This window comes from Pieris brassicae, chromosome 7 (genome assembly GCF_905147105.1).
Source record: "Pieris brassicae chromosome 7, ilPieBrab1.1, whole genome shotgun sequence".
Classification (NCBI taxonomy): domain Eukaryota; kingdom Metazoa; phylum Arthropoda; class Insecta; order Lepidoptera; family Pieridae; genus Pieris; species Pieris brassicae.
The window spans coordinates 2,795,603-2,818,177 of NC_059671.1; the positions used below are offsets into that span (position 1 = coordinate 2,795,603).

At 30.8% G+C, this 22,575-nt stretch overlaps 3 protein-coding genes across 3 annotated transcripts; all 3 read right to left on the minus strand.

Annotated features, from left to right (window-relative positions):
• Window positions 1-1,963: 1,963 nt before the first annotated feature.
• LOC123712168 (leucine--tRNA ligase, cytoplasmic-like) lies at window positions 1,964-6,020 on the minus strand. Its single transcript, XM_045665151.1, has 5 exons — window positions 6,003-6,020; window positions 4,971-5,204; window positions 4,129-4,338; window positions 2,952-3,186; window positions 1,964-2,203 (listed from the first exon to the last, which is right to left on the minus strand). The coding sequence occupies exons 1-5, from the start codon at window positions 6,003-6,005 to the stop codon at window positions 1,995-1,997; spliced, it is 891 nt and encodes a 296-aa protein (XP_045521107.1). The 5' UTR covers window positions 6,006-6,020; the 3' UTR covers window positions 1,964-1,994.
• A 2,825-nt stretch (window positions 6,021-8,845) lies between these two features.
• LOC123712182 (leucine--tRNA ligase, cytoplasmic-like) lies at window positions 8,846-12,058 on the minus strand. The gene is made up of 3 exons (XM_045665168.1): window positions 11,835-12,058; window positions 9,775-10,009; window positions 8,846-9,085 (listed from the first exon to the last, which is right to left on the minus strand). Exons 1-3 carry the CDS (start codon window positions 12,030-12,032, stop codon window positions 8,877-8,879), a joined length of 642 nt encoding a protein of 213 aa, XP_045521124.1. The 5' UTR covers window positions 12,033-12,058; the 3' UTR covers window positions 8,846-8,876.
• Window positions 12,059-15,710: 3,652 nt separating this feature from the next.
• Window positions 15,711-18,923, minus strand: LOC123712172 (leucine--tRNA ligase, cytoplasmic-like). Its single transcript, XM_045665155.1, has 4 exons — window positions 18,700-18,923; window positions 17,853-18,062; window positions 16,640-16,874; window positions 15,711-15,950 (listed from the first exon to the last, which is right to left on the minus strand). The coding sequence occupies exons 1-4, from the start codon at window positions 18,895-18,897 to the stop codon at window positions 15,742-15,744; spliced, it is 852 nt and encodes a 283-aa protein (XP_045521111.1). The 5' UTR covers window positions 18,898-18,923; the 3' UTR covers window positions 15,711-15,741.
• Between the last annotated feature and the right edge of the window lie 3,652 nt (window positions 18,924-22,575).

Here is a 22,575-nt window from a genome sequence, read left to right on the forward strand (position 1 = left end):
TTTATATATCACATGAACGTTCCTATAAAAATAATACCGTTGATTATATTACTAGACAGATGATGAGATTTCTATGTAAAATGTGTGAACACGTATGTATTTTAAAAGTTGTACGCCATAGATAAATAAATTCGCAAAAAATATTCAAATTAAGAATTCCATTAATTTTTTTTATATATATAATAATTATTTAACAAAACAGGTATATAAAAGTTATTGCTTGATTCTCATCAGATATAGTTATGTCAGTAAAGAGGCCTGATTCTCGTGACTGGAAGGACTTTTCTAAATAACATAATCATTTTTTACTTTATTGCTTTAATGTTGCATGACCATGAATGCCAAGAGCGGAGTTTTCACAGCATTCAAATGCATTTATATTATTTATGTTATAAGAAGTGTTTTATGGCAATAAAAAGTCTTTATAGTACGCAAACCTGCGTGGATGGATGAAGGGTTTGTCTAAGTCAATATTGGTGAAATTTTTTGTGGCCATTTCTTTTAGTTTTTTGGTTCTATTTAGTGCCTTTTTCACAATAGACATATTTATGGTATCGTGAGAAACACAAAGACTGAGTTACGACCTAAATGCTACTTTATCATCCTTATTTACGACATTCCAAAATATATTTTCTTACTTATTAAGCAAGAATTTTATTCAAAGTCAAAGGCAGTTACAATTTTTCACTCATATTTGTCGTCTCGAAATAGTAGATTAATTTTGCATTTTAAATAAATTTAGTAATACAATGGAATCTCTATAACTCGAATGTCAAGGGAAATGCTAACGAGATTTTCAACTTAACAAGAACTTAGATACATATGATTTGACTGCTGAAATTTCGACATACGAAGCCGCGATTTCTATGTGTATTTTTCCATTTGTAGAGTCGAATTTGAATCACAATTCAAATAAGTTTTGTTGTATATATTTTTACATATTAATGAAGTAAACTGTACACTAAACAAATCCGTTATTTTGATTTAAACTACGTACAATGACAATAACAATACTCCGAACCCCGAACATTCTTTTTAATTGTTATTATTTCGGGGAATGCCAAGTAAGACGTCAATATATTTTATTAACTCCGACTTGTCCGTTTTTAGAGAGTATAAATATGTATTATCAATATTTCGTAGGGAAATAACATTTTGTTCGAGTAGCAACGTCTAAATAATTCGAGATACCGCACACTTAAAAGGTTCAGCGGAAAGGAATGGCAATTTTTTTGCGTCTCACTGAGGATGTCGATTTAACGAGGTGCGAGTTATACAGATTACACTGTATTTTGTTTAATCAAATTGTTTGTGGTAAATCAATCATCAGCCCTAAATCACAGCTATGGAAATCGTTTCGTTTTTTTATGTGTTTGTATTATATAACTGTGTAAATATTGGATTATTTAGGTATTTCGCGTTCGCATAGCCTGCGACCGCCGGGGATCGCCGCCATATCGTTTTCGCGATGTTAAACATTTTTATGTGAATAAACGTTTATATGTTATTTAAATATAATATAAAATTGCAGCTCTTTTATTTTTTAACCCATTATAACTCCTTGCGACTATATAATCAAATTTTAATAAAACATTTAACATGAGATACACACACATACACATAATGCGATGAGACAGAAATGAACAAAACGTAAATCTATAGCTCTTCTGATGGCAATACTATATTTCGTCATTAAATACTTTATGCAGATGCATATACATTCGCAAAATGCTTACTTACACATTGATGTGCCTAAAGGCATGTTGGAAATTCACAACTGTATTCAGTGCTCACAACAAATAAACTAACCAATAAATTTCTAAACTTGACCGTAAAAACAAAGATTATTTTTTTAATAAAATTGTTCAAAGAGTTTTAGAAACTTTTCTTACGTTTCTTACCACTTTTCGAAGCATTAAAATCTCTAAACAAATAAAGGACTAACAAAATAAAACACTTATTATAAAAATAAATAAATATATTTCTGAAAACAATCACTTATCATAAGTATACACAAACTGTAAGCCGACGTCAATATTCGTTCCGTTCTGAACGAGTTCTATACGCGACGCTTCCACGTGTACGCGTATACCATCGCCATTGACGAGTTCCGCGCATTTTGTCACGTGATCGCCTGCTACTGGAATCTTGCGAGGACCTAACGCCGGATCAAGATATCGCCACAGCTTTAGAGCATTTATGTCTGAAAGTTAATAAAAAATATTTTCAGGGTTTTCAATTTAACTATATAGATATAATAGTTATTTAACTAAATTAAAGATTTAAGCTTGCGCCTGGTAGATATACCACACACACTACAGCGAGGAAATGCTGCCACAGGGACCAAATTTGTTTTAATTTTCTATTTATTCATTTTGAATTATTAATATTAATACTATGCATGTTAAAAATATTGTAAATACTGTATTTGTGTGTTTAAAATAAATTGTATTTTAAATTTACATACTAATAGTTATTTCTTACTATCGTAATCAAATAATTTGACAGTAAACTAACGTATACATAATAATTAACACACAATACATAGTGAGACAATTAAAAAATTACAGCTGACTGCTTTATACTTCCCAGCAATAGATGGCCTATATATAACCTTTATATCAAATTTATTTGACAAGTTCATGTAGCAGTCGCTGACCACGACTGCTGTGAAGAAACGTCGAGTTGTGTAAAAAATTGCGTTAATATTTCAATAGAACTAACTTTATCAAATTTTACTTGCATTATTTATTTACACACAAATATTATATTATTATAATACAAACAAACACAGAAATTCTCCCATTTGCTTTTAAGCCACAAACACTCTGTCAATCCAAGTGAATCCTTAGAGAATATTTCCTAGAACAGTTAAAACACTAATCCACTGAAAATGAGTATTACTGGTGACTATAACTTTGGATTTATTTTAACCAATTTTTTTTACTAACCTTTAATAGCCTTAATCTCTTTAGCTATCTTGGCTTTAATCTTCTCAACCGTATCCCCATCTACCAGGGTCACAGAAATGGTAAACAATCCACTCATCGGTGTGGGGTTGGTGAAGGTCACTGTAAGTCCAGGTACCGCAATAAAGTTGACATGTGGACTACCAGGCGCACAGTCTTCTATCGTTTTTTCTGGAGTATCAGGACTGTATGTATGTTTGACTTCGATTGCGTCAAGCTGTTGATTCAGAAAATTATACAATAATCCAATTATTTAAACAAATCTCCGATGACAGATAAAAAGTTTTGTAATAAATTGTTTTTTTTTAGACTATCTGTATACAATAAAGTACAGGTTTTTCGTTTACCCATTCTACTGTCCGTTTTGGTTAACGACAAGTTCAAACGTGTTTTGGGTAGAATTGTTTTACGTACGCAGTGAATATTATTGATTTATCTTTAATTATGTTATAATTACTAGAAATTTGTAATTTTCACCTAACAAGAGAACACGAGTTTTAACTAAATATTATCAAAGACTTTTAATCGAAAATAAAAATTCTGTGATTTGGCAAAGACCTACCGGAATCAACAACAGTCTTAACTGTTATAAAAGCAAAGAAAATAGGTCTTCAGGCGGCATTTTACTTTATTCATAGTAATGTAAATTGTTTTTATATTTTAACGTATGTATGTCAATTTATATCATGTTTGTCCTAATTATGTGGTTCAAATAAAATAAAAACAATTTTCTTCTTAATTCTTGTTTTCTTTAGGTCCCGATTACAAACATACTAAAAATTCAAAATGGAACCCCGACATAGCAGCCTATCGTTTAAGTCCGGTGTATAACTGTATGCATTAAGAAATATTCAAAACTTTAAAAATGTTACTAATGCGTTAAATGATTATTTAAATTGTCAAAGAATTATTTTGGTCCTTCGAAACAGACTAAGCTATAAAAAATTAACTTCATAATAAATACTCGAAGTAATATGAACATTAATATCGCATCGTTACTTTTATTAATTTACATGCTTAAATAATATAAATACAATGTAATTGTAGATTATTTAAGCTAGCCCATCTTGACATCTTTTCATATAAACATATTATATTTTCTACTGATAATATAAATAATTTATACGAAGCGGTAAATATTAAGCCTACAAATACTTACATCCAAAGTATTCAGCAGATATTGTTTGTTATCTTCAAGCAGTTGGGCCTCATCAAAGGGCAAGGCAACAGAGAGTGCTTCGGGACCAATCTTTTGTAGATTATCTCTTGTGGCTTGAACGAATGGCATCACTCTTTTCATATATTTTTTAAGATCGTTTATAGCAGAAAGTTTTGTTGATAATACTTTGTTATCGGGGAGACCTGAAGGCTGCAATCATAATGATTTGATGTTGAATATATATATATATAAGTATGGTATAAAATAAACAGTTTTTATATAATTTTTTATACCAATAAGCGTTACGAGGTTAGAACTAATAAGTTACTATTTAAATAATTTTCACAAATATAACTTTTCGTTATTATTGCCATTAAAAAACTTAGACGAAGACGTTAATGTGTTTTATAACTTCCCGTCAAGCTTTCGTCAACTCACTTTAACTGGATATATTTTTATATTTCCTTTTAATTGTAATTTGAATAAATTAATTCCCAACTAATTTTTGTGTGTATATAAAGTTTGACATGTTTTTTTTAATCTCATTTTTGTTAATTCTTTACAATGTTTGACAATGCCAATGGCAGTATAAACTTTGAGGTCTTAGCCACAGATTTCTATCTCTTTCGTGACCGTATGTTTTTTCTAATAGACAGATAGTCGATCAGACTTCGGCCGGTTTTCACAATGTAACGTACATACAGTAAACCGTACGAGCGAGTGTTAAATGCGCACATAGACAAAGGGATAATCGCACGCTAATCTTAAATTGCTTTGCACAATGTTTGAGGACACAATAAATAAATCAAGCGAAACTAATTACGTTATAACAGTATAGTTACCCCATTTAACTCCTTGAGAGTACTCAAAATCATATGTTGCCACTTCGGGTACTCCTTAGCGACCCATATCACCGCCTTATTCGGCTTCCGCTCCGGTTTGGGCGCTTCGCCTTTTTTAGGCTTTCGGACTGCGCAGTGATTCTTGAGGTAGATACGGAAAGAATGGGCGGCCTCCATTAAATAGTTACTGGCTTTCATTGCCACTATATCAATGTCACCCGCTTTTTTTTCTAGCTGATCGGAAGAAATGTAGGCCAATTATTCAAGAAGGAAGTGTTCATACTTAATCTACCAGCGATGAATGTACCTAAAGAGAAACCGCGTAGCGCCGTCTAATCAGCCGAAGGGGCGGGGCTTGACAAACTATTAGCCAACGGGCCCACATAACGTACGAGTACGTACGTTAATTTGCGGGTATTAACGGCGTTCTGATTTAAGTTAACGCCGCACTCGAGTTTTTTCCGCGATTTAAACTAAATGCTAGACTAATACTTATATTGAAATTAGTATAAAATAATATCGCAGAAAAAAGCCGTAGTGCGGCTGTTACAGAATGAATTGAGCTTTTACATATGTATATGTCCCTGTTAATTATGAAATGATTAGAAAATTGCAACATTATATCGTATTTTTATGTCAACAAATAAGTTCCGAGACGATTTTTATGTTAATTGATTTATTTTAACCTTATTTTATCAGAATGTTTTCATTAAAAATTGCTTAGTTTAGCTATTGTTGTCGTTTAAAGGAAATAAATCTTACCTACCAGTATGTTTTAAATCTCAGTACATTCTGTAATCAATGTCAAAATCTCGTCTTATTCATAAACCTTTGGTAAAGGATTTTTGTCACATATTTTATATAATGTCCATTCGACAATAGATAACTATTTGGCCGCAATTATGGCAACAATGGTGTCTAGTTAAATTTGGTTTATTTTTTAACTTGTGGAGTTTATTCTCGAATATTCTAATTGTATGGAATTATTAACACCTGCACTCTGAACTTACTAAAAAGCTACTACTATAGGACCATTATAGACGCTTCTTAGTAGTTCTATAAAATTCAATACTCTATCGAAAAGCTTATTTGACAGATGACAGTGAAAAATAAAGTATTGTTAAGAGTAATCTATCTAAAACATGACTTTAAAAGGCGTTAAAGAGTAAAAGCACTGGTATAATAATAATTTATCTAAAAAAAACACAGTTAAAATATAGATTTTTATATGTCAGTTACGCGACACAGAACAGATTAGTCGAATCGACAATGACGTATGCATGTTAATAATATCTTGTTTAATATTAATACTATCATGGAGTTTTATTTGCTGGTTTTTTTATAGATTCATAATACGTATTTATATGAGTAAAAATATCAATAATTCCTCATGTGTTTACAAGTGAGTCATGCGACGCCATCTTGGCCAGAAAAAACATTTTGGCGCGTTTATGATAATAATAATTGAATTTGTATTTTAGTGAATATTACGCTGAAATAGTTTTTAAAATCTTGTCAAATATCTCGGTGTTATTTAGAAGCAAGTGAACTCGTGCCAGCAGTCTTAACAATACTTTGGTAGATTCAGGTTTTAAAAAGTCTAGGTAAAGCAAGCTAACCAATTAATTATGAGTATTCGAGGATTTACTTAATTTTAGAGGTAAATGCGAACGCGAATATGGAAAAGTATTAGGAACTATACGGCGACAGAGCGCATTAAAATTAAACATATAAATGTTTTATTTACTTAGAACATAGATTTTACATAGATCTTCAATTTTAACGATAAATTCGTACTTTTGAATTTTTTTTTAAATTGGAAGGCGAAGCCTCCCTCTTGGGATTTCATTCATTTATGTATATAAGTGTGATTTGATTGAATTCTTTTTTTTAACTGAAAGTATGTTTTAGTTTTATATATCACATGAACGTTCCTATAAAAATAATACCGTTGATTATATTACTAGACAGATGATGAGATTTCTATGTAAAATGTGTGAACACGTATGTATTTTAAAAGTTGTACGCCATAGATAAATAAATTCGCAAAAAATATTCAAATTAAGAATTCCATTAATTTTTTTTATATATATAATAATTATTTAACAAAACAGGTATATAAAAGTTATTGCTTGATTCTCATCAGATATAGTTATGTCAGTAAAGAGGCCTGATTCTCGTGACTGGAAGGACTTTTCTAAATAACATAATCATTTTTTACTTTATTGCTTTAATGTTGCATGACCATGAATGCCAAGAGCGGAGTTTTCACAGCATTCAAATGCATTTATATTATTTATGTTATAAGAAGTGTTTTATGGCAATAAAAAGTCTTTATAGTACGCAAACCTGCGTGGATGGATGAAGGGTTTGTCTAAGTCAATATTGGTGAAATTTTTTGTGGCCATTTCTTTTAGTTTTTTGGTTCTATTTAGTGCCTTTTTCACAATAGACATATTTATGGTATCGTGAGAAACACAAAGACTGAGTTACGACCTAAATGCTACTTTATCATCCTTATTTACGACATTCCAAAATATATTTTCTTACTTATTAAGCAAGAATTTTATTCAAAGTCAAAGGCAGTTACAATTTTTCACTCATGTTTGTCGTCTCGAAATAGTAGATTAATTTTGCATTTTAAATAAATTTAGTAATACAATGGAATCTCTATAACTCGAATGTCAAGGGAAATGCTAACGAGATTTTCAACTTAACAAGAACTTAGATACATATGATTTGACTGCTGAAATTTCGACATACGAAGCCGCGATTTCTATGTGTATTTTTCCATTTGTAGAGTCGAATTTGAATCACAATTCAAATAAGTTTTGTTGTATATATTTTTACATATTAATGAAGTAAACTGTACACTAAACAAATCCGTTATTTTGATTTAAACTACGTACAATGACAATAACAATACTCCGAACCCCGAACATTCTTTTTAATTGTTATTATTTCGGGGAATGCCAAGTAAGACGTCAATATATTTTATTAACTCCGACTTGTCCGTTTTTAGAGAGTATAAATATGTATTATCAATATTTCGTAGGGAAATAACATTTTGTTCGAGTAGCAACGTCTAAATAATTCGAGATACCGCACACTTAAAAGGTTCAGCGGAAAGGAATGGCAATTTTTTTGCGTCTCACTGAGGATGTCGATTTAACGAGGTGCGAGTTATACAGATTACACTGTATTTTGTTTAATCAAATTGTTTGTGGTAAATCAATCATCAGCCCTAAATCACAGCTATGGAAATCGTTTCGTTTTTTTATGTGTTTGTATTATATAACTGTGTAAATATTGGATTATTTAGGTATTTCGCGTTCGCATAGCCTGCGACCGCCGGGGATCGCCGCCATATCGTTTTCGCGATGTTAAACATTTTTATGTGAATAAACGTTTATATGTTATTTAAATATAATATAAAATTGCAGCTCTTTTATTTTTTAACCCATTATAACTCCTTGCGACTATATAATCAAATTTTAATAAAACATTTAACATGAGATACACACACATACACATAATGCGATGAGACAGAAATGAACAAAACGTAAATCTATAGCTCTTCTGATGGCAATACTATATTTCGTCATTAAATACTTTATGCAGATGCATATACATTCGCAAAATGCTTACTTACACATTGATGTGCCTAAAGGCATGTTGGAAATTCACAACTGTATTCAGTGCTCACAACAAATAAACTAACCAATAAATTTCTAAACTTGACCGTAAAAACAAAGATTATTTTTTTAATAAAATTGTTCAAAGAGTTTTAGAAACTTTTCTTACGTTTCTTACCACTTTTCGAAGCATTAAAATCTCTAAACAAATAAAGGACTAACAAAATAAAACACTTATTATAAAAATAAATAAATATATTTCTGAAAACAATCACTTATCATAAGTATACACAAACTGTAAGCCGACGTCAATATTCGTTCCGTTCTGAACGAGTTCTATACGCGACGCTTCCACGTGTACGCGTATACCATCGCCATTGACGAGTTCCGCGCATTTTGTCACGTGATCGCCTGCTACTGGAATCTTGCGAGGACCTAACGCCGGATCAAGATATCGCCACAGCTTTAGAGCATTTATGTCTGAAAGTTAATAAAAAATATTTTCAGGGTTTTCAATTTAACTATATAGATATAATAGTTATTTAACTAAATTAAAGATTTAAGCTTGCGCCTGGTAGATATACCACACACACTACAGCGAGGAAATGCTGCCACAGGGACCAAATTTGTTTTAATTTTCTATTTATTCATTTTGAATTATTAATATTAATACTATGCATGTTAAAAATATTGTAAATACTGTATTTGTGTGTTTAAAATAAATTGTATTTTAAATTTACATACTAATAGTTATTTCTTACTATCGTAATCAAATAATTTGACAGTAAACTAACGTATACATAATAATTAACACACAATACATAGTGAGACAATTAAAAAATTACAGCTGACTGCTTTATACTTCCCAGCAATAGATGGCCTATATATAACCTTTATATCAAATTTATTTGACAAGTTCATGTAGCAGTCGCTGACCACGACTGCTGTGAAGAAACGTCGAGTTGTGTAAAAAATTGCGTTTATATTTCAATAGAACTAACTTTATCAAATTTTACTTGCATTATTTATTTACACACAAATATTATATTATTATAATACAAACAAACACAGAAATTCTCCTAGAATTCCTATTCCTAGAATAGTTAAAACACTAATCCACTGAAAATGAGTATTACTGGTGACTATAACTTTGGATTTATTTTACTAACCTTTAATAGCCTTAATCTCTTTAGCGATCTTGGCTTTAATCTTCTCAACCGTATCCCCATCTACCAGGGTCACAGAAATGGTAAACAATCCACTCATCGGTGTGGGGTTGGTGAAGGTCACTGTAAGTCCAGGTACCGCAATAAAGTTGACATGTGGACTACCAGGCGCACAGTCTTCTATCGTTTTTTCTGGAGTATCAGGACTGTATGTATGTTTGACTTCGATTGCGTCAAGCTGTTGATTCAGAAAATTATACAATAATCCAATTATTTAAACAAATCTCCGATGACAGATAAAAAGTTTTGTAATAAATTGTTTTTTTTTTAGACTATCTGTATACAATAAAGTACAGGTTTTTCGTTTACCCATTCTACTGTCCGTTTTGGTTAACGACAAGTTCAAACGTGTTTTGGGTAGAATTGTTTTACGTACGCAGTGAATATTATTGATTTATCTTTAATTATGTTATAATTACTAGAAATTTGTAATTTTCACCTAACAAGAGAACACGAGTTTTAACTAAATATTATCAAAGACTTTTAATCGAAAATAAAAATTCTGTGATTTGGCAAAGACCTACCGGAATCAACAACAGTCTTAACTGTTATAAAAGCAAAGAAAATAGGTCTTCAGGCGGCATTCGACGACGCCTACGATAAAATAACTTCGGTTTATGTTATTTTATTCATAGTAATGTAAATTGTTTTTATATTTTAACGTATGTATGTCAATTTATATCATGTTTGTCCTAATTATGTGGTTCAAATAAAATAAAAACAATTTTCTTCTTAATTCTTGTTTTCTTTAGGTCCCGATTACAAACATACTAAAAATTCAAAATGGAACCCCGACATAGCAGCCTATCGTTTAAGTCCGGTGTATAACTGTATGCATTAAGAAATATTCAAAACTTTAAAAATGTTACTAATGCGTTAAATGATTATTTAAATTGTCAAAGAATTATTTTGGTCCTTCGAAACAGACTAAGCTATAAAAAATTAACTTCATAATAAATACTCAAAGTAATATGAACATTAATATCGCATCGTTAGTTTTATTAATTTACATGCTTAAATAATATGAATACAATTTAATTGTAGATTATTTAAGCTAGCCCATCTTGACATCTTTTCATATAAACATATTATATTTTCTACTGATAATATAAATAATTTATACGAAGCGGTAAATATTAAGCCTACAAATACTTACATCCAAATTATTCAGCAGATATTGTTTGTTATCTTCAAGCAGTTGGGCCTCATCAAAGGGCAAGGCAACAGAGAGTGCTTCGGGACCAATCTTTTGTAGATTATCTCTTGTGGCTTGAACGAATGGCATCACTCTTTTCATATATTTTTTAAGATCGTTTATAGCAGAAAGTTTTGTTGATAATACTTTGTTATCGGGGAGACCTGAAGGCTGCAATCATAATGATTTGATGTTGAATATATATATATATATAAATATGGTACAAAATAAACAGTTTTTATATAATTTTTTATACCAATAAGCGTTACGAGGTTAGAACTAATAAGTTACTATTTAAATAATTTTCACAAATATAACTTTTCGTTATTATTGCCATTAAAAAACTTAGACGAAGACGTTAATGTGTTTTCTAACTTCCCGTCAAGCTTTCGTCAACTCACTTTAACTGTATATATATTTTTATATTTTCTTTTAATTGTAATTTGAATAAATTAATTCCCAACTAATTTTTGTGTGTATATAAAGTTTGACATGTTTTTTTTAATCTCATTTTTGTTAATTCTTTACAATGTTTGACAATGCCAATGGCAGTATAAACTTTGAGGTCTTAGCCACAGATTTCTATCTCTTTCGTGACCGTATGTTTTTTTCTAATAGACATATAGTCGATCAGACTTCGGCCGGTTTTCACAATGTAACGTACATACAGTAAACCGTACGAGCGAGTGTTAAATGCGAACATAGACAAAGGGATAATCGCACGCTAATCTTAAATTGCTTTGCACAATGTTTGAGGACACAATAAATAAATCAAGCGAAACTAATTACGTTATAACAGTGTAGTTACCCCATTTAACTCCTTGAGAGTACTCAAAATCATATGTTGCCACTTCGGGTACTCCTTAGCGACCCATATCACCGCCTTATTCGGCTTCCGCTCCGGTTTGGGCGCTTCGCCTTTTTTAGGCTTTCGGACTGCGCAGTGATTCTTGAGGTAGATACGGAAAGAATGGGCGGCCTCCATTAAATAGTTACTGGCTTTCATTGCCACTATATCAATGTCACCCGCTTTTTTTTTCTAGCTGATCGGAATAAATGTAGGCCAATTATTCAAGAAGGAAGTGTTCATACTTAATCTACCAGCGATGAATGTACCTAAAGAGAAACCGCGTGTCGCCGTCGAATCAGCCGAAGGGGCGGGGCTTGACAAACTATTAGCCAACGGGCCCACATAACGTACGAGTACGTACGTTAATTTGCGGGTATTAACGGCGTTCTGATTTAAGTTAACGCCGCACTCGAGTTTTTTCCGCGATTTAAACTAAATGCTAGACTAATACTTATATTGAAATTAGTATAAAATAATATCGCAGAAAAAAGCCGTAGTGCGGCTGTTACAGAATGAATTGAGCTTTTACATATGTATATGTCCCTGTTAATTATGAAATGATTAGAAAATTGCAACATTATATCGTATTTTTATGTCAACAAATAAGTTCCGAGACGATTTTTATGTTAATTGATTTATTTTAACCTTATTTTATCAGAATGTTTTCATTAAAAATTGCTTAGTTTAGCTATTGTTGTCGTTTAAAGGAAATAAATCTTACCTACCAGTATGTTTTAAATCTCAGTACATTCTGTAATCAATGTCAAAATCTCGTCTTATTCATAAACCTTTGGTAAAGGATTTTTGTCACATATTTTATATAATGTCCATTCGACAATAGATAACTATTTGGCCGCAATTATGGCAACAATGGTGTCTAGTTAAATTTGGTTTATTTTTTAACTTGTGGAGTTTATTCTCGAATATTCTAATTGTATGGAATTATTAACACCTGCACTCTGAACTTACTAAAAAGCTACTACTATAGGACCATTATAGACGCTTCTTAGTAGTTCTATAAAATTCAATACTCTATCGAAAAGCTTATTTGACAGATGACAGTGAAAAATAAAGTATTGTTAAGAGTAATCTATCTAAAACATGACTTTAAAAGGCGTTAAAGAGTAAAAGCACTGGTATAATAATAATTTATCTAAAAAAAACACAGTTAAAATATAGATTTTTATATGTCAGTTACGCGACACAGAACAGATTAGTCGAATCGACAATGACGTATGCATGTTAATAATATCTTGTTTAATATTAATACTATCATGGAGTTTTATTTGCTGGTTTTTTTATAGATTCATAATACGTATTTATATGAGTAAAAATATCAATAATTCCTCATGTGTTTACAAGTGAGTCATGCGACGCCATCTTGGCCAGAAAAAACATTTTGGCGCGTTTATGATAATAATAATTGAATTTGTATTTTAGTGAATATTACGCTGAAATAGTTTTTAAAATCTTGTCAAATATCTCGGTGTTATTTAGAAGCAAGTGAACTCGTGCCAGCAGTCTTAACAATACTTTGGTAGATTCAGGTGTTAAAAAGTCTAGGTAAAGCAAGCTAACCAATTAATTATGAGTATTCGAGGATTTACTTAATTTTAGAGGTAAATGCGAACGCGAATATGGAAAAGTATTAGGAACTATACGGCGACAGAGCGCATTAAAATTAAACATATAAATGTTTTATTTACTTAGAACATAGATTTTACATAGATCTTCAATTTTAACGATAAATTCGTACTTTTGAATTTTTTTTTAAATTGGAAGGCGAAGCCTCCCTCTTGGGATTTCATTCATTTATGTATATAAGTGTGATTTGATTGAATTCTTTTTTTTAACTGAAAGTATGTTTTAGTTTTATATATCACATGAACGTTCCTATAAAAATAATACCGTTGATTATATTACTAGACAGATGATGAGATTTCTATGTAAAATGTGTGAACACGTATGTATTTTAAAAGTTGTACGCCATAGATAAATAAATTCGCAAAAAATATTCAAATTAAGAATTCCATTAATTTTTTTTATATATATAATAATTATTTAACAAAACAGGTATATAAAAGTTATTGCTTGATTCTCATCAGATATAGTTATGTCAGTAAAGAGGCCTGATTCTCGTGACTGGAAGGACTTTTCTAAATAACATAATCATTTTTTACTTTATTGCTTTAATGTTGCATGACCATGAATGCCAAGAGCGGAGTTTTCACAGCATTCAAATGCATTTATATTATTTATGTTATAAGAAGTGTTTTATGGCAATAAAAAGTCTTTATAGTACGCAAACCTGCGTGGATGGATGAAGGGTTTGTCTAAGTCAATATTGGTGAAATTTTTTGTGGCCATTTCTTTTAGTTTTTTGGTTCTATTTAGTGCCTTTTTCACAATAGACATATTTATGGTATCGTGAGAAACACAAAGACTGAGTTACGACCTAAATGCTACTTTATCATCCTTATTTACGACATTCCAAAATATATTTTCTTACTTATTAAGCAAGAATTTTATTCAAAGTCAAAGGCAGTTACAATTTTTCACTCATGTTTGTCGTCTCGAAATAGTAGATTAATTTTGCATTTTAAATAAATTTAGTAATACAATGGAATCTCTATAACTCGAATGTCAAGGGAAATGCTAACGAGATTTTCAACTTAACAAGAACTTAGATACATATGATTTGACTGCTGAAATTTCGACATACGAAGCCGCGATTTCTATGTGTATTTTTCCATTTGTAGAGTCGAATTTGAATCACAATTCAAATAAGTTTTGTTGTATATATTTTTACATATTAATGAAGTAAACTGTACACTAAACAAATCCGTTATTTTGATTTAAACTACGTACAATGACAATAACAATACTCCGAACCCCGAACATTCTTTTTAATTGTTATTATTTCGGGGAATGCCAAGTAAGACGTCAATATATTTTATTAACTCCGACTTGTCCGTTTTTAGAGAGTATAAATATGTATTATCAATATTTCGTAGGGAAATAACATTTTGTTCGAGTAGCAACGTCTAAATAATTCGAGATACCGCACACTTAAAAGGTTCAGCGGAAAGGAATGGCAATTTTTTTGCGTCTCACTGAGGATGTCGATTTAACGAGGTGCGAGTTATACAGATTACACTGTATTTTGTTTAATCAAATTGTTTGTGGTAAATCAATCATCAGCCCTAAATCACAGCTATGGAAATCGTTTCGTTTTTTTATGTGTTTGTATTATATAACTGTGTAAATATTGGATTATTTAGGTATTTCGCGTTCGCATAGCCTGCGACCGCCGGGGATCGCCGCCATATCGTTTTCGCGATGTTAAACATTTTTATGTGAATAAACGTTTATATGTTATTTAAATATAATATAAAATTGCAGCTCTTTTATTTTTTAACCCATTATAACTCCTTGCGACTATATAATCAAATTTTAATAAAACATTTAACATGAGATACACACACATACACATAATGCGATGAGACAGAAATGAACAAAACGTAAATCTATAGCTCTTCTGATGGCAATACTATATTTCGTCATTAAATACTTTATGCAGATGCATATACATTCGCAAAATGCTTACTTACACATTGATGTGCCTAAAGGCATGTTGGAAATTCACAACTGTATTCAGTGCTCACAACAAATAAACTAACCAATAAATTTCTAAACTTGACCGTAAAAACAAAGATTATTTTTTTAATAAAATTGTTCAAAGAGTTTTAGAAACTTTTCTTACGTTTCTTACCACTTTTCGAAGCATTAAAATCTCTAAACAAATAAAGGACTAACAAAATAAAACACTTATTATAAAAATAAATAAATATATTTCTGAAAACAATCACTTATCATAAGTATACACAAACTGTAAGCCGACGTCAATATTCGTTCCGTTCTGAACGAGTTCTATACGCGACGCTTCCACGTGTACGCGTATACCATCGCCATTGACGAGTTCCGCGCATTTTGTCACGTGATCGCCTGCTACTGGAATCTTGCGAGGACCTAACGCCGGATCAAGATATCGCCACAGCTTTAGAGCATTTATGTCTGAAAGTTAATAAAAAATATTTTCAGGGTTTTCAATTTAACTATATAGATATAATAGTTATTTAACTAAATTAAAGATTTAAGCTTGCGCCTGGTAGATATACCACACACACTACAGCGAGGAAATGCTGCCACAGGGACCAAATTTGTTTTAATTTTCTATTTATTCATTTTGAATTATTAATATTAATACTATGCATGTTAAAAATATTGTAAATACTGTATTTGTGTGTTTAAAATAAATTGTATTTTAAATTTACATACTAATAGTTATTTCTTACTATCGTAATCAAATAATTTGACAGTAAACTAACGTATACATAATAATTAACACACAATACATAGTGAGACAATTAAAAAATTACAGCTGACTGCTTTATACTTCCCAGCAATAGATGGCCTATATATAACCTTTATATCAAATTTATTTGACAAGTTCATGTAGCAGTCGCTGACCACGACTGCTGTGAAGAAACGTCGAGTTGTGTAAAAAATTGCGTTTATATTTCAATAGAACTAACTTTATCAAATTTTACTTGCATTATTTATTTACACACAAATATTATATTATTATAATACAAACAAACACAGAAATTCTCCTAGAATTCCTATTCCTAGAATAGTTAAAACACTAATCCACTGAAAATGAGTATTACTGGTGACTATAACTTTGGATTTATTTTACTAACCTTTAATAGCCTTAATCTCTTTAGCGATCTTGGCTTTAATCTTCTCAACCGTATCCCCATCTACCAGGGTCACAGAAATGGTAAACAATCCACTCATCGGTGTGGGGTTGGTGAAGGTCACTGTAAGTCCAGGTACCGCAATAAAGTTGACATGTGGACTACCAGGCGCACAGTCTTCTATCGTTTTTTCTGGAGTATCAGGACTGTATGTATGTTTGACTTCGATTGCGTCAAGCTGTTGATTCAGAAAATTATACAATAATCCAATTATTTAAACAAATCTCCGATGACAGATAAAAAGTTTTGTAATAAATTGTTTTTTTTTTAGACTATCTGTATACAATAAAGTACAGGTTTTTCGTTTACCCATTCTACTGTCCGTTTTGGTTAACGACAAGTTCAAACGTGTTTTGGGTAGAATTGTTTTACGTACGCAGTGAATATTATTGATTTATCTTTAATTATGTTATAATTACTAGAAATTTGTAATTTTCACCTAACAAGAGAACACGAGTTTTAACTAAATATTATCAAAGACTTTTAATCGAAAATAAAAATTCTGTGATTTGGCAAAGACCTACCGGAATCAACAACAGTCTTAACTGTTATAAAAGCAAAGAAAATAGGTCTTCAGGCGGCATTCGACGACGCCTACGATAAAATAACTTCGGTTTATGTTATTTTATTCATAGTAATGTAAATTGTTTTTATATTTTAACGTATGTATGTCAATTTATATCATGTTTGTCCTAATTATGTGGTTCAAATAAAATAAAAACAATTTTCTTCTTAATTCTTGTTTTCTTTAGGTCCCGATTACAAACATACTAAAAATTCAAAATGGAACCCCGACATAGCAGCCTATCGTTTAAGTCCGGTGTATAACTGTATGCATTAAGAAATATTCAAAACTTTAAAAATGTTACTAATGCGTTAAATGATTATTTAAATTGTCAAAGAATTATTTTGGTCCTTCGAAACAGACTAAGCTATAAAAAATTAACTTCATAATAAATACTCAAAGTAATATGAACATTAATATCGCATCGTTAGTTTTATTAATTTACATGCTTAAATAATATGAATACAATTTAATTGTAGATTATTTAAGCTAGCCCATCTTGACATCTTTTCATATAAACATATTATATTTTCTACTGATAATATAAATAATTTATACGAAGCGGTAAATATTAAGCCTACAAATACTTACATCCAAAGTATTCAGCAGATATTGTTTGTTATCTTCAAGCAGTTGGGCCTCATCAAAGGGCAAGGCAACAGAGAGTGCTTCGGGACCAATCTTTTGTAGATTATCTCTTGTGGCTTGAACGAATGGCATCACTCTTTTCATATATTTTTTAAGATCGTTTATAGCAGAAAGTTTTGTTGATAATACTTTGTTATCGGGGAGACCTGAAGGCTGCAATCATAATGATTTGATGTTGAATATATATATATATATAAATATGGTACAAAATAAACAGTTTTTATATAATTTTTTATACCAATAAGCGTTACGAGGTTAGAACTAATAAGTTACTATTTAAATAATTTTCACAAATATAACTTTTCGTTATTATTGCCATTAAAAAACTTAGACGAAGACGTTAATGTGTTTTCTAACTTCCCGTCAAGCTTTCGTCAACTCACTTTAACTGTATATATATTTTTATATTTTCTTTTAATTGTAATTTGAATAAATTAATTCCCAACTAATTTTTGTGTGTATATAAAGTTTGACATGTTTTTTTTAATCTCATTTTTGTTAATTCTTTACAATGTTTGACAATGCCAATGGCAGTATAAACTTTGAGGTCTTAGCCACAGATTTCTATCTCTTTCGTGACCGTATGTTTTTTTCTAATAGACATATAGTCGATCAGACTTCGGCCGGTTTTCACAATGTAACGTACATACAGTAAACCGTACGAGCGAGTGTTAAATGCGAACATAGACAAAGGGATAATCGCACGCTAATCTTAAATTGCTTTGCACAATGTTTGAGGACACAATAAATAAATCAAGCGAAACTAATTACGTTATAACAGTGTAGTTACCCCATTTAACTCCTTGAGAGTACTCAAAATCATATGTTGCCACTTCGGGTATTCCTTAGCGACCCATATCACCGCCTTATTCGGCTTCCGCTCCGGTTTGGGCGCTTCGCCTTTTTTAGGCTTTCGGACTGCGCAGTGATTCTTGAGGTAGATACGGAAAGAATGGGCGGCCTCCATTAAATAGTTACTGGCTTTCATTGCCACTATATCAATGTCACCCGCTTTTTTTTTCTAGCTGATCGGAATAAATGTAGGCCAATTATTCAAGAAGGAAGTGTTCATACTTAATCTACCAGCGATGAATGTACCTAAAGAGAAACCGCGTGTCGCCGTCGAATCAGCCGAAGGGGCGGGGCTTGACAAACTATTAGCCAACGGGCCCACATAACGTACGAGTACGTACGTTAATTTGCGGGTATTAACGGCGTTCTGATTTAAGTTAACGCCGCACTCGAGTTTTTTCCGCGATTTAAACTAAATGCTAGACTAATACTTATATTGAAATTAGTATAAAATAATATCGCAGAAAAAAGCCGTAGTGCGGCTGTTACAGAATGAATTGAGCTTTTACATATGTATATGTCCCTGTTAATTATGAAATGATTAGAAAATTGCAACATTATATCGTATTTTTATGTCAACAAATAAGTTCCGAGACGATTTTTATGTTAATTGATTTATTTTAACCTTATTTTATCAGAATGTTTTCATTAAAAATTGCTTAGTTTAGCTATTGTTGTCGTTTAAAGGAAATAAATCTTACCTACCAGTATGTTTTAAATCTCAGTACATTCTGTAATCAATGTCAAAATCTCGTCTTATTCATAAACCTTTGGTAAAGGATTTTTGTCACATATTTTATATAATGTCCATTCGACAATAGATAACTATTTGGCCGCAATTATGGCAACAATGGTGTCTAGTTAAATTTGGTTTATTTTTTAACTTGTGGAGTTTATTCTCGAATATTCTAATTGTATGGAATTATTAACACCTGCACTCTGAACTTACTAAAAAGCTACTACTATAGGACCATTATAGACGCTTCTTAGTAGTTCTATAAAATTCAATACTCTATCGAAAAGCTTATTTGACAGATGACAGTGAAAAATAAAGTATTGTTAAGAGTAATCTATCTAAAACATGACTTTAAAAGGCGTTAAAGAGTAAAAGCACTGGTATAATAATAATTTATCTAAAAAAAACACAGTTAAAATATAGATTTTTATATGTCAGTTACGCGACACAGAACAGATTAGTCGAATCGACAATGACGTATGCATGTTAATAATATCTTGTTTAATATTAATACTATCATGGAGTTTTATTTGCTGGTTTTTTTATAGATTCATAATACGTATTTATATGAGTAAAAATATCAATAATTCCTCATGTGTTTACAAGTGAGTCATGCGACGCCATCTTGGCCAGAAAAAACATTTTGGCGCGTTTATGATAATAATAATTGAATTTGTATTTTAGTGAATATTACGCTGAAATAGTTTTTAAAATCTTGTCAAATATCTCGGTGTTATTTAGAAGCAAGTGAACTCGTGCCAGCAGTCTTAACAATACTTTGGTAGATTCAGGTGTTAAAAAGTCTAGGTAAAGCAAGCTAACCAATTAATTATGAGTATTCGAGGATTTACTTAATTTTAGAGGTAAATGCGAACGCGAATATGGAAAAGTATTAGGAACTATACGGCGACAGAGCGCATTAAAATTAAACATATAAATGTTTTATTTACTTAGAACATAGATTTTACATAGATCTTCAATTTTAACGATAAATTCGTACTTTTGAATTTTTTTTTAAATTGGAAGGCGAAGCCTCCCTCTTGGGATTTCATTCATTTATGTATATAAGTGTGATTTGATTGAATTCTTTTTTTTAACTGAAAGTATGTTTTAGTTTTATATATCACATGAACGTTCCTATAAAAATAATACCGTTGATTATATTACTAGACAGATGATGAGATTTCTATGTAAAATGTGTGAACACGTATGTATTTTAAAAGTTGTACGCCATAGATAAATAAATTCGCAAAAAATATTCAAATTAAGAATTCCATTAATTTTTTTTATATATATAATAATTATTTAACAAAACAGGTATATAAAAGTTATTGCTTGATTCTCATCAGATATAGTTATGTCAGTAAAGAGGCCTGATTCTCGTGACTGGAAGGACTTTTCTAAATAACATAATCATTTTTTACTTTATTGCTTTAATGTTGCATGACCATGAATGCCAAGAGCGGAGTTTTCACAGCATTCAAATGCATTTATATTATTTATGTTATAAGAAGTGTTTTATGGCAATAAAAAGTCTTTATAGTACGCAAACCTGCGTGGATGGATGAAGGGTTTGTCTAAGTCAATATTGGTGAAATTTTTTGTGGCCATTTCTTTTAGTTTTTTGGTTCTATTTAGTGCCTTTTTCACAATAGACATATTTATGGTATCGTGAGAAACACAAAGACTGAGTTACGACCTAAATGCTACTTTATCATCCTTATTTACGACATTCCAAAATATATTTTCTTACTTATTAAGCAAGAATTTTATTCAAAGTCAAAGGCAGTTACAATTTTTCACTCATGTTTGTCGTCTCGAAATAGTAGATTAATTTTGCATTTTAAATAAATTTAGTAATACAATGGAATCTCTATAACTCGAATGTCAAGGGAAATGCTAACGAGATTTTCAACTTAACAAGAACTTAGATACATATGATTTGACTGCTGAAATTTCGACATACGAAGCCGCGATTTCTATGTGTATTTTTCCATTTGTAGAGTCGAATTTGAATCACAATTCAAATAAGTTTTGTTGTATATATTTTTACATATTAATGAAGTAAACTGTACACTAAACAAATCCGTTATTTTGATTTAAACTACGTACAATGACAATAACAATACTCCGAACCCCGAACATTCTTTTTAATTGTTATTATTTCGGGGAATGCCAAGTAAGACGTCAATATATTTTATTAACTCCGACTTGTCCGTTTTTAGAGAGTATAAATATGTATTATCAATATTTCGTAGGGAAATAACATTTTGTTCGAGTAGCAACGTCTAAATAATTCGAGATACCGCACACTTAAAAGGTTCAGCGGAAAGGAATGGCAATTTTTTTGCGTCTCACTGAGGATGTCGATTTAACGAGGTGCGAGTTATACAGATTACACTGTATTTTGTTTAATCAAATTGTTTGTGGTAAATCAATCATCAGCCCTAAATCACAGCTATGGAAATCGTTTCGTTTTTTTATGTGTTTGTATTATATAACTGTGTAAATATTGGATTATTTAGGTATTTCGCGTTCGCATAGCCTGCGACCGCCGGGGATCGCCGCCATATCGTTTTCGCGATGTTAAACATTTTTATGTGAATAAACGTTTATATGTTATTTAAATATAATATAAAATTGCAGCTCTTTTATTTTTTAACCCATTATAACTCCTTGCGACTATATAATCAAATTTTAATAAAACATTTAACATGAGATACACACACATACACATAATGCGATGAGACAGAAATGAACAAAACGTAAATCTATAGCTCTTCTGATGGCAATACTATATTTCGTCATTAAATACTTTATGCAGATGCATATACATTCGCAAAATGCTTACTTACACATTGATGTGCCTAAAGGCATGTTGGAAATTCACAACTGTATTCAGTGCTCACAACAAATAAACTAACCAATAAATTTCTAAACTTGACCGTAAAAACAAAGATTATTTTTTTAATAAAATTGTTCAAAGAGTTTTAGAAACTTTTCTTACGTTTCTTACCACTTTTCGAAGCATTAAAATCTCTAAACAAATAAAGGACTAACAAAATAAAACACTTATTA